The 12,983-nt window shown below is 38.3% G+C and overlaps 1 protein-coding gene across 4 annotated transcripts in view; it reads left to right on the top strand.

Annotated features, from left to right (window-relative positions):
* The window catches only part of NME7 (NME/NM23 family member 7), a 214,573-nt gene that overhangs the window by 172,616 nt on the left and 28,974 nt on the right, over nt 1-12,983 (top strand). For all 4 annotated transcript variants that reach the window (XM_073011811.1, XM_007989596.3, XM_007989592.3 and 1 more), the window contains one exon: nt 4,631-4,738. In XM_073011811.1, coding sequence (XP_072867912.1) covers nt 4,631-4,738 — 108 coding nt within the window. The remainder of the gene's footprint in view (nt 1-4,630; nt 4,739-12,983) is intronic.

Below are 12,983 nucleotides of genomic sequence, written 5' to 3' on the forward strand. Positions count from 1 at the left end.
ACATTAAGGAGTTTAGACATTTGGCCATAGGCAATTATGAGCCTTCAAAGATTTTTTGAGCAAGTAAATAACATGATCATATTGGCATTTAGGTACAAGATTATAGCAGCATGAAAAATGAATTAAAGATGGTTTGTTGTGTTGGAGAAATAGAGAATGTCAGTCAGTAAGATGAAGCGTCATGAAGATGGCAGAAGACCATATGTGCCCACCATCCCCTTGCTTCCCGTGTCCTTACAGGAATTTACAGGAGATACTGTTTCACTATGTGTTATTTTAAAGAGTAAATCTCCAGTGATGCTGGAAAACAAGGAAGAGTACCCAACCCCCCACCCACACACATATATATGTTTTTGTGGGTTTGGTTTTTTTTGTTTTTGTTTTTGTTTTTATTTAGTTTTGTTACAGGCTATAAACTTCAAAAGACACAAAGCAGATAGGATTGGATTGTTGAGGAAAACCAACACTCTAAAACATGCAGGAGAGAACTGCTCCAGAAGGGGTAGGGGTACTGGGTAGGCTGCACATCAGACATATGGATGCAAGGCTGAGGAAGGGCATGGGGCCATAAGCAGGGTGGCTAGTTGGAGGGCTGCTTGAAGAGCAGCAGAGTAAATCAGCGCCTTCACATTTGCTTGCTTCTGTTGAGCAGAAGGCAGATGATACTTTTAGCCACAGCCTCAGGCACTGAATGTGGGGCTTGAGTTAAAGAGGCAGAGCAATGGGAAGGCAGCTAATGACACTCAGAAAAAATGGTAGCACCCCCTTCTGAAAGGAAGGCAACCAGAATACCTTACCTAGCAGCATGTCCCTGGCATCTATGCCAACCAAATAGAGAACTCAAAAAAAAAAAAAAAAAAAAAAAAAAAAAAAAAAAAAAACACAGCCAGGAATTACCAACCATATAAAGTTTACAAATATCATAAAGAAGACACAAAACTCAACCAACAGAACCTAAACCTAAACAAAGCAAATTAATAGAGCTAACAAAAACAGACTATAAAATAGAAGAGTCGGTTTCCTCAGAAAGACTTAAGAGAATATTGGATCCATGGAAAAAAATATATAGATATTGGAAATTGAAAACCTATTTGTTAAAGTTTTTAAAATACACTGTAAATCAATAAAATAGCACAGTGGGCCCAGTTTACAAGCAAATTAGTGAGGCAGCAGATCAAATGGAGTTATTCTCCAAGAGTATAACACAAAAAGATAATTACATGGAAACTGTAAAAGAGAAAGGAGAGTTAAGAAATTTCAACATCTTTCTTATAGAAATAAAGGCAAGAAGAGATAAAATGGGGGAGAAAATAATAAATATTAGAAGCTGACTGAAGATGTGTATCTTAGATTAAATTGGACCATGGAGTATGGAACAGAATGACTGATAAATGACAAAGGCCTAGACAAAGAGATAGTGCAAAACCTTTCAGAAAGAAAAACAAAAATAGTTACCTAAACGGAATGGTAATCAGATTGCAGTAGTCTAAAGTGCCATATATATATGTGTGTGTGTGTGTACAAATGTGCATAGTGGTTCTGTGGAGAGCCACTCAGATGTCCCTCTGCCCTTTAGAACTGAAATGCTCATTCCTGCCGGGAGTGGCAGGAGCTGACAGTAATCTACAAAATCTCTCTCCAGGAATTGCCCTCTGCTGAAGAAAGTCACTTTGCCCAAGGTCATGTCCCCTTCTCTGGAATGACCCATATCTAGTAATTTAACAGTTTGGGAGATAAAGGCCCAACCCCTTTGTCTCCATTGAGGACAACTCTGAAGGGCCATTGCAGCTCCAGAGCTCTGGGTAGGATTGTCTGAGGCCATCCTCTTTTCCTCACTTCCCCACAAGTGTAGATCCTAAGGCCACAACCAGCAAACTTTTTGCAAATATATCGCCACTTCAGAGTTGGTTTCCCAGGGAATGCAACCTGTGACAATGTTTTTAAACACAGTGGGATACTCACTAACATTATGTGTTGGGATACAAAATTCCTTCAGAGACAGATGGAAGAGACCATATTTTCTGACCATAATACAATATGATTAGATATTAACAACCACCCCAGGAACCACCAACCAATCCCATTTATATTCACACACACACACACGAATCTCTCTGTTTTGCTGCTGTTGTTGAGATGGAATCTCGCTCTTTCACCCAGGCTAGAGTGCAGTGGCACAATCTTGGCTCACTGCATCCTCCGCCCGCCAGGTTCAAGCCATTCTTCTGCCTCAGCCCCCCAAGTAGCTGAGACTACAGGTGCGCGCCACCATGCCCAGCTAATTTTTGTATTTTTAGTAGAAACAGGGTTTCACCATGTTGATCAGGCTGGTCTCTAACTCCTGACCTCAGGTGATCTGCCCATCTTGGCCTCCCAAAGTGCTGGGATTATAGGCATGAGCCACCGCACTAGGCCAACACACATGAACCTCTTCAGATTTCAAGTGCTGTGCATGTAGCAGACACTTACATGAAAGTAATATTTTAATGAATGTAGTGCAAGTTAAATAAAATTTTCTTTTTTTGAGACAGAGTCCTGCTCTGTCACCCAGGCTGGAGTGCAGTGGCATCATCTTGGCTCACTGTAGCCTCGACCTCACAAGCTCAAGCCATCCTCCCACTCAGCTTCCCAAGTAGCTGGGACTACAGGGGTGCGCCACTACACCCGGCTAATTTTTGTATTTTTTGTCGCGACGGGATCTCTCTGTGTTGCCGAAGGCTGCTCTCAGACGCCTCCCAAGGTGCCAATTATAGGCATGAGCCTGGCCATCAAACAAAATTTTAGAGAGAATAGGTTCTAATAAAATAGTTTACTGAAACTGAGTAATTTAAAAGTGTTTTATTCTCTGACCGGAAATAAGAAAAAGAACATGAGTACTCACCTTTCACAATTTCATAAATTACATCTTATGTCACAAAATGACAGCTTCCCACTATATAAACAGAGTAAGTCTTCTGTTTGTTTTTTGAGATGGAGTCTGATGTGTTGCCCAAGCTGGAGTGCAATGCATAGTCTCGGCTCACTGCAACCTCCATCTCCCAAGTTCAGGTAATTCTCCTGCCTGAGCCTCCTGAGTATCTGAGATTACAGGCACGCACCACCACGCCCAACTAATTTTTGTAGAGACAGGGTTTCACCATGTTAGCCAGGCTAGTCTCGAACTCCTGACCACAAATGATTCACTCACCTCTGCCCCTAAAAGTGTTGGGGCCGGGCGCGGTGGCTCACGCCTGTAATCCCAGCACTTTGGGAGGCCGAGGCGGGCGGATCACAAGGTCAGGAGATCGAGACCATGGTGAAACCCCGTCTCTACTAAAAATAGAAAAAAAAAAAAATTAGCCGGGCGCAGTGGCGGGCGCCTGTGGTCCCAGCTGCTCGGGAGGCTGAGGCAGGAGAATGGCGTGAACCCGGGAGGCGGAGCTTGCAGTGAGCCGAGATTGCGCCACTGCACTCCAGCCTGGGCGACAAAGCGAGACTCCGTCTCAAAAAAAAAAAAAAAAAAAAAAAAAAAAAAAAAAAAAAAAGTGTTGGGATTACAGGTGTGGGCCACCATGCTCAGCTGAGTAGGTTTTTAATATTGGATACTTACTTGCTAGAAAAATTATGGAGAACAGAATGAAAGTAATAAATATGAAATATAAAGATATCCTTATGTTCTGCTTTATCAAAATGTTTTTCCTAAACATAATACATTTATAGCTGACATTTGTTGGAAACCTGACAAATAAAACTTAAGTAATTAAATAAATGCATGCCTTTAAAACATCGTTAAGTGATGCAACCACAAATGTGAATGCTGCCCTGAATCTTTGCACCCTAAACTATACCTGTCATGATTCTTTCTGATTTCCACCTTCATAGAGATGATCCACTTACTAACTTGGCCTCTCAATATGTTGCTCTTCTTTCTTCTAACATTCTTGCCCTCAAACTAACCTTAGCCATGGTTATGCCTTAAAACTGATCATTATCAATCACTGTAGCTCTATCTCCTCCCACCCACCATAATCTCAATCTCAAGTATCTTTTAACTTTCCAGCTCTCTTCCTCTAACATACTGATCTCAATAATTATCCCGTACCACTAGGAGCTCAAATTCATTGATCCACCTTTTCATTGTCGATTACCTCTTTATCCCCTAGGTCCTCTCTTCCTGTCTTACTCAGTTTAAATTTTTTTGTACATCATTATCATTCCCTTGCCTCTCTCTAACCCTCATTAAATTCAGGGCTATTTGTGACCATATTTTTCCCCCTAAAGAGTACTACTAAGTTGATACAGCTAACATTTTTAAAAAATATTTTGAAATTGATAGCATCAAATTGGTTCATTTTAAATCAAAGTTATTAAGATCTCTACTGTCTTTATAAAATACAAGTCTTTCACGGTAATGAACTAGCTTCACATTTTGTGTGATTCCCAAAATCTACTGATAAAAAGAAATGCAATTATTATTTTTCCCTGATGTAGATGAAAGCAGACTTTACATTGGGCCACAGAAAAACCCTTATAAGCACTGTCTATATGTAACATGTATTTCATAAATAAGTTAATGTTTCATATAGCTAGTGTTTTTCTTATTTATACCATATGACTAACTTTAATCTATATGTGAATGTATGTTTAATAGGAAATTGCCCGGCATTTACGCCCTGGAACTCTCAGAGCAATCTTTGGTAAAACTAAGATCCAGAACGCTGTTCACTGTACTGATCTGCCAGAGGATGGCCTATTAGAGGTAAGATAACGAAGGTAAACATCCTATTTATATTTCAAGCTCGTAAATTATCTCAGAAGTTCTAATGTGTAAGAAAACTTTTTGTTTTATTATTTAACTTTAAGTTCTAGGTTACATGTGCAGAAAGTGCAGTTTTGTTACATAGGTATACACGTGCCCTTGTGGTTTGCTGCACTCATCAACCCATCACCTACATTAGGTATATCTCCTAATGTTATCCCTCCCCCAGCCCCCACCCACTGACAGGTCCTGGTGTGTAATGTTCCCCTTGGATGACTCTGTTCCTTGGCCACCTGATGATTTTGGACTGCAGCTTTCAAAGACCAATTTGTAGTATGCTGTATAGCCTTCAAAGAATGTAGGTATTTTTTCTGGTTGGCATACATTATGATTTTAAAATAATTAAATGGTGTGAAATTTGTTTTTACATCAGATGGCTATACCATCACCATAAATTGCTAGTCATGAAAATACATACAGTTGACCCTTGAACAACGTTTGAACTGTACTGGTCCACTTATATATTCATTTGTTCAGTAAATATATTAGAAAGTTTTTTGGAGATTTGTGGCAATTTGAAAAAACTCTAGGGTGAACTTTGTAGCCTAGAAATACCAAAAATAAAAGAAAAAAATATGTATATTATGAATGCGTAACATATAGGTAGATACTAGCCTATTTACGTGTTAATCGACTTTTTGTTAATAGTGAAGCCCCCGGTCAACAGCATTAGTAGTTAAGCTCTTGGGGAATCAAAAGTTATATGCAGATTTTTCCACTGTGCAGGGGATAGGTACCCCCTACCTCTGCACTGTTCAAGGGTCAACTGTTTTCCAATGAAATTAAGAAGTCCAGCCAGGCTCAGTGGCATTCACCTGGAGTCCCATCTACTTGGGAGGCTTAAGTGGGAGGATTGCTTGAGGCCAGGAGTTCAAGGCCATGGTGTGCTATGATTGCATTTGTGAATAGCCCTTGCACTCCACCCTGGACATCATAGTGAGACTTTGCCTCTAAAAGGGCAGGGGAGGAGTCTAATATACAGTGTGATAGTGTTACCCATGGCAAATTCATAGGGGTCTGCAGCAACCTCAGTACTTGCCTCTTCAGAAGAAAGAATCCAACTGAGGAAGCATAAGGCAGAAGGAGAGACTGAGGCAAGTTTTAGAGCAGCAGTGAAAGTTTACTTAAAAGCTTTACAGCAGGAACAAAAGAAAGGAAAGTACACTTGGAAGAGGGCCAAGCAGGTGACTTGAAAGACAAGTGTATGGCTTGACTTTTTGACTTGGGGTTTTTATATGGTGGCATACCTCCAGGGTCTTGCATTACTTCTGACCACTCGCCCAACTCCTGAGATCTTGAAGCCACTCGTCACCAGTTTTAGTTGTTTTCGATCTACTAGGAGACCACCTTTCCCTGGTGCCAGCTGTGACCAATTATTACTTCAGAGAGCTAGTTAACAACCACCTGACCATCATCTGATGGTCTCCCGATACTCCTGGTGTGAGGTATGGGAGCCCTTTCCTGCCCTGCTCATACCCGACTAGCTACTGACTGTAACAGTAGCACTAAAAGTGATAGCTAACATTTTGGTCACCTTTATTAACCAGATTCTACCATGACACATGTGTTGTATAAATGATTTCTTTTCATTGCCATAGCAATTCCAATAGGCTGGTATTTGTTATATCTGTTTTTTTTAGGAAACTGAAATTGAGACTCAGAGAGGTTAAGTAACATCCCCAAGCCAGACAACTAATATGAGACAGAGCCATATTTATCTCTCATATTTTAAATTAACATAAAATATGAAACGATGAAAGAATTCGGAGAAAATATAAGTGAAAATAGGTCTGGTTTAGGGTTAAGAAAGTCATTTCTAGACCAAAATCCAAGAAGGAAACTGTAAATACAAATTTTATTTTTTTAACTTCTTATAGATTTTAAAATTTTTGTGTCAAAATAAGCTAAATGAAATTTAAAAAGAAATAAATGCAAGTAATTATACTATAAATGACAGAAAAATGGCTGATATCCTTAATACACATTTATTTTAATGAGTATTATGTTTTATGTGAACAAATCTATTAGTCTTAAAAAAAAATTATGTCCTGGAAGTTGTACATAGAAAAGCCTTCCCCAAATATTTTGTTTTCATTTTCATACACTGAAATGTTCAGTCCACCTGGAATTTATTAGACATATAGTGTGAGGTATAGATTTAGCCTGCTATCACAATATTGTTTATTAATAATAAACATTTTATTTAAATGGCTAAATCCATGGCTAAATGGGTTAAATCCTTCCATCCTTTCATTGTTCTTTCTCATTTATTGAATACTTATATACGTCCTTGCCTGTTTCTGAACTTCCTGTTTTATTCCATTGATCTGTGCCAGCAAAATACTGTTTTTATTATTATAGCTTATTTATACTTTACAAAAGTGTTCTTGGTTAGTCCCTAAAATGTATTCCTCCAAATGAACTTTATTTTATCTATTTATTTATTTATTTTTTGAGAGGGAGTCTCGCTCTATCGCCCAGGCTGTAGTGCAGTGGTGCGATTTTGACTCACTGCAACCTCCACCTCCTGAGTTCAAGCATTTCTCCAGCCTCAGCCTCCTGCATAGCTGGGGTGACAGGTGCGTGCACCATGCCCAGCTAATTTTTTGTACTTCTAGTAGAGATGAGGTTTTTTTTGTGCTTCTAGTAGAGATGAGGTTTCGCCTGAGGTCTCCTGACCTCAGGCAATCCACCCACCTCCCAAAGTGCTGGGATTACAGGCATGAGCCACCACGCCCAGCCAACCTCCAAATGAACTTTAAATGATTTTTTACCAAGGTCTTTACTCCACCCCTACAAAATGCAAATGGGATCTTGACTGATGTTACAATATGTTTATAAATTATATGGAAATGTCATATCTGTAATAGTGAGGTTCTCCAACTTCATATATGGTATGCCTCTCCTTTTATGCAAGCAGTAGAGTCACTTTTTTTCATATGGTTCTTAGTCATAGTCTTAAATTTATCCCCATGTTTCTTTGTTGTTGTTATAGGAAGTGACTTCATTAGCTCCATTAACATTTTCTGATGTAGTCCAAGATATTTGTAAAATCTTATCTATTGTGCATCTTTGTATGAAATTTAGACATACTTGTGAAATGTAAAAATATAACAAGCTTTATTTTTTAATAACCAAAAAGATAATGTTTATTTAAAATTTTCACTTATTTTATAAATAAGTATTTCCTCACCTTCTGATAGCTTGGACCTGTCAACTAGGTTTGAACAGAGACTTTTACTCAATAAGACTGAAATATTATTAACTATGAAATTTATACCCATTAAAAATATTATCCAAGGGGTACTGAGGGAAAAAAAAGAAAAAGGAAAAAGCATTATCTAAGGTATGCCTATGATTTTGCTCATATCGTTTGAAATAGATTATTACTGCCTGTAGTTTGTAAAGCCATTTACTAAATGATTGAATTTTTTCTGATCTAACTACACTGGAGATTTCATTGCATACTAATGACTGTGTGGTTTAGATAATTAATCAAAAATCAGAAGTTAGAGCTTCAGTAGCTTCCTCTCATATGGCTGATTATTTTACTTGATGTGAGCCTGAATAAGCCACATTTTCTTTCCATGCCTGACTTCTTTTATCAATAAAGTGAAATAAAGAGTGCTGATATAGTCAAGGATGCCCTTATCAATTAACTACTTTCAGATTATTATTTGGCTTCAGATGATAAAATACTATGAAAATACGTAAAAGCCAAATGAGGTATCTGGCTATAGGTCTTCAAAGTGAAAATCCGAGTGACACAAAGACAAGTTGTCTGATCAGTGAGCACTTTGTTCCTAAGATCAGCTCTTCATTAGGGGGATATCCTGTAGATGCAGAGTGACCATAAAATTTATTGCCCAATTAAACACACTTCGAAAGGCAGCTCTAATCAGAAAAGATGTTAGGACAAGAGGCATAAACCAGAACTGTCACATGCAAACTGGAATATATTGTTATCCTATTTATATGGCCAGAAGAGAAAGAGGGGAACATGCTACTTCTCTCAGAAAGTATGGCTTCAGTTTATATTTTGTCATTATCCATTATTTTATTTATTTATTTATTTATTTATTTATTTATTTATTGTTATAGCAAACAGTTATAGAACATGTTTTACTTGCTGGATTGTGATAGGATCAAACAACTCATTTCTGCTGTACTCCTAGAATTCATAGTAAGTTTGAGAGGTCAAAGATCTTAGCATGAATACCAAAATTTGTTTTCTTTGAATATTGCTAACTGTGACCCAGTCAATTTTGTGATTATAGGAATAAATTATGGTATTTATAATATGAGACATTCTAGAATGTTCTTTCACTGTTAATGTTCTCTTATACTCTGCTGGTTGTAACTATAAAGATCTTAAATGTATGTGTTAAAAACAGCATTGATGGAAAAATGTTCAGCTGAGTAATCAAATACTAGTTTTCTATTAATGGCAAAGAATTTTTGAAGTAATAATGCCCACTACTGGCAATGCTATAGTAAAGTATACCCTGATGAAGCTGGTGACAACTATGGGCATAACATATTGAAAGCCTTGGAGTATTTCTATAACTTTTGTCCCAGAATTCTACTTCTTAGAATCTAAGCAAAGGAAGAGAGTGGCAGCAGGATTACAAAATGGAAGGTTACCTGCACAGATGTTCATGGAAGGAGTACTTGTGATCATTAACAATGGAAATCATATGCATATTTACAGATACATTCCACCTTCCCTCCTCTAAGAAACCTTCTATGGCACCCATAGTCTGCATCAGTCCGTATGTGTGTTTTCACAGCACTTTGCTTTCCTATACTATAGTGGTGTAGCCAAGACTCAAAATAGCTCTGTACACCTGGGCAAGTTACCCATCTCACTGTACATAGGTTTCCTCACTCTGTAAAATGAAGATAACAGTACCTGCCCTATCAAATAGCATTGTGCCTAGCAAATAGTGATTGCTCAACAAGTGATAGTAGTTATTATTGTTATACTATTACAGCACAGTGTCTATTTGCTCGTGTGAGACTGTGAATACACATAGGGAAGAGATTTTCTCTTGCCTGGCATATAAAAGCTCTTCAATAAGTGATTTTTGAAAGAAAGGAAGGAAGAGTTGAGTTAAATAAATTATATTTTTTTCACTCAGTGAAAAAGTACGTCACCTTTTTTCTCTGGTGATGATGAAGACTCTGTAACAGTGTTTCTTAGCCTTGGTTGCACGTCAGAATCACCTAGCCAGTTTTTTAAATACTGATGTCCAGACTCACCCCCAGAGATACTTATTTATTTATTTATTTATTTATTTATTTATTTATTTTGAAACAGAGTCTCACTCTGTCGCACAGGCTGATGTGTAGTGGTATAATCTCGACTCACTGCACCCTCTGCTTCCCGGGTTCAAGCTATTCTCCTGCCTCAGCCTCCCAAGTAGCTGAGACTACAGGTGCAAACCACCATGCCCGGCTAATTTTTTGTATTTTTAGTAGAGGCAGCGTTTTGACATGTTAGCCATGATGGTCTTGATCTCCTGACCTTGTGATCCACCCGCCTTGGCTTCCCAAAGTGCTGGGATTACAGGCATGAGCTACTGTGCCTGGCCAAGATTCTAATTTTTTAAAACAATTTTAAACTTTTAGAAATGTTGCGGGTACAATACAATAAACTTTTTTACGAATATTTGAGAGTACGTCATCAACATAATGTGCATACTTCTGAATCCTTCAGTGTGTATTTTTAACATAAAAGGGCATTTTCTTTTTTTACATAATCACATTACAAGCATCCAAATAAGGAAATCAACATTCATTTATTACTACCATCTAATCCTTAGACTCCATTCAGATTTCATCAGTTGTCTCAATAAGGTTCTTTGTTAGCAGAAGAATCCAGGTCAGGACCATGCATTGCATTTAGTTTTCTCCTTAGTCTCTTTCAATCTAGATCAGTTTCTGAAATTCTCCTTGACTTTCATAACCTTAACACCTTTAAAGATAACAAGTAGAGATTCTAATTTAATTGATCCATTTATCCCTTGGCTCATCAGAAATTTTTCTAGATGGCTTCCACCTACAGTTCTAACAAGATACTGGCAAATTTATTTTGCTGTATGGCATACATTACTCATACAAGAAGTCATTTGTTGGCTCTTGTCTATGAAAATGAATGATGCCTTTGTGATGTTATGACTCAACCTCGTGTACGCCTCCCCTCTTCTCCACTTCAGTGTCAGTTGTCATCTCACTCATGTCACCAGTGATACTTCTGAGAGTCAGTTTTACTTTCTCCTTGCTTCCTTCATCTTTCCCCAGGATTCATTGAAAAACATGTCTTTGGGAATCATTGTATGTGGGGAAAAAATATCTACTTTTTTGCCTTTCACTTTACCTCCAAACCTGTGGTCTTTTCCAAGGACCTTCTTTTTCTGATTTTCTCTTACGGGAACAACCAAAACTTTGCATGTACTAAAATTGAGAACCTCAATGTTGCTAAATGGGTATATGGTAGAAAATTCAAGTATGTTCACATTTTAATTCAGTATACCAAAATGATAGGTCAATCATTCATTTAGGTACTTTTATTATTATTATTATTTTGAGACAAGGTCTCACCCTGTTTTCTGGGCTGGATTGCAATGTCGTGATCATGGCTTACTGCAGCTTTCACCTCCTGGGCTCAAGCAATCTTCCTGCCTCAGTTTCCCGAGAGGTTGGGACTATAGACTGTGTGACCATGCCCAGATAATTTTTTTTTTTTTTTTAGTAAAAATGGTGTCTCATCATGTTGCCCAGGCTGGTCTTGAACTCCTGGGCTTGAGCAATCCTCCAGCCTCAGCCTCCCAACGTTCTGGGATTACAGATGAGAGTCACCATGCCTGGCCTGTATTTATATTTTTTAAACATTAAAGCACTTCACTGAGGACACAGCCGTAAATAGAATACATGAGACTGTTATCCTCACAGAGCTTACCTTTCAGGAGACAGTTATGTATAGCAAATATTTTATAGAATGATGAAAACATGGGTCTTTCCTGTTTTTTTTTGTCTAAATGTTCTATAACTTGGTGATATCATGTTTGTGATTATAAAATTTTAAGAAGCATATAAAATATTTAATTGTATGTATAAGTGTAATTGCCCAACAGGTTGTTCCTGCCCCCTGCACAGAGAAAATCAGTTCACCAAGACTGTGTTATTGAAGTTACCATTTTAATTGACAAGAGGCCACCCACATAAGAGATGGAATTATTACTCAAATCAGTCTCCCCAAAGGATCAAAGGTTAAGGTTTTTATGGACAGTTTGGTAGGCAAGGGCTAGGAAGTGGGTACTGCTGACTGACTGGGGATGAAACCATAGAGATGTAGAAAACGGTCCTCTTGTGCTGAGTCTACCTCTGGGTGGGGCCACAGGATCAGGTGAGTCATAAGTCAGGGTCCACGTGAGGTCCATCGGCTGCCAGAATGCACATCTAAAAAACATCTCAAAAGACCAGTCTTAGGTTTTATGATAGTGATGTTACCTACGGGATCAGTTGGGGAAATCACAAATCTTGTGACCTCTGGACCACATGACCCCTGAGCAGTAAAGCACTATAGAACTTACGTCTACATTTCAGCAGCATTCAGGCCGCTCCCATAATCTTAATCTTGCGGCTTTTCATTAGTTTTACAAAGGCAGTTTTCAGTTCCTGAGCCAGGAAGGGGTTAGTTCTTGCTTTCAGGTTAAACTATAGACTAAGTTCCTCTCATGGTGAGCTTGGCTGACACCCAGGAAAGAGTGAAGACAGCCAGCCTGTGAGGCCAGAAGCAAGACGGAGTCAGCTATGCTAGACTCCTCTCACTGTCATAATCTTTGCAAAGTCAGTTTCATAAGTGGTTGATCTAAACAAATCTGAATTTGGATACATAATTTTTTCTGCATGTATTCTTATTCTGGTATACTCTGGGGGAAAAAATAGTGAATCCAGGATTAATCAGAAATAAACATAGGTGTAGGCTGACTAAGATGATTGGACAGGGCCAAGTTTGTTGGCCATGATTAACGCAGGCCTCTGCACATACTGACACTCATAATTTATCTTTAGTTTTAGTTTCTATCTTGAAAGAAGAAGAGTTGTGATTTTTACTAGTACATTGTCAAAGAGGGAACAACTTGTCCAAATACAAAAGCAAACAACTTTCTCTTAGAGATCT

The sequence above is a fragment of the Chlorocebus sabaeus genome, chromosome 25, assembly GCF_047675955.1.
Source record: "Chlorocebus sabaeus isolate Y175 chromosome 25, mChlSab1.0.hap1, whole genome shotgun sequence".
NCBI lineage: Eukaryota > Metazoa > Chordata > Mammalia > Primates > Cercopithecidae > Chlorocebus > Chlorocebus sabaeus.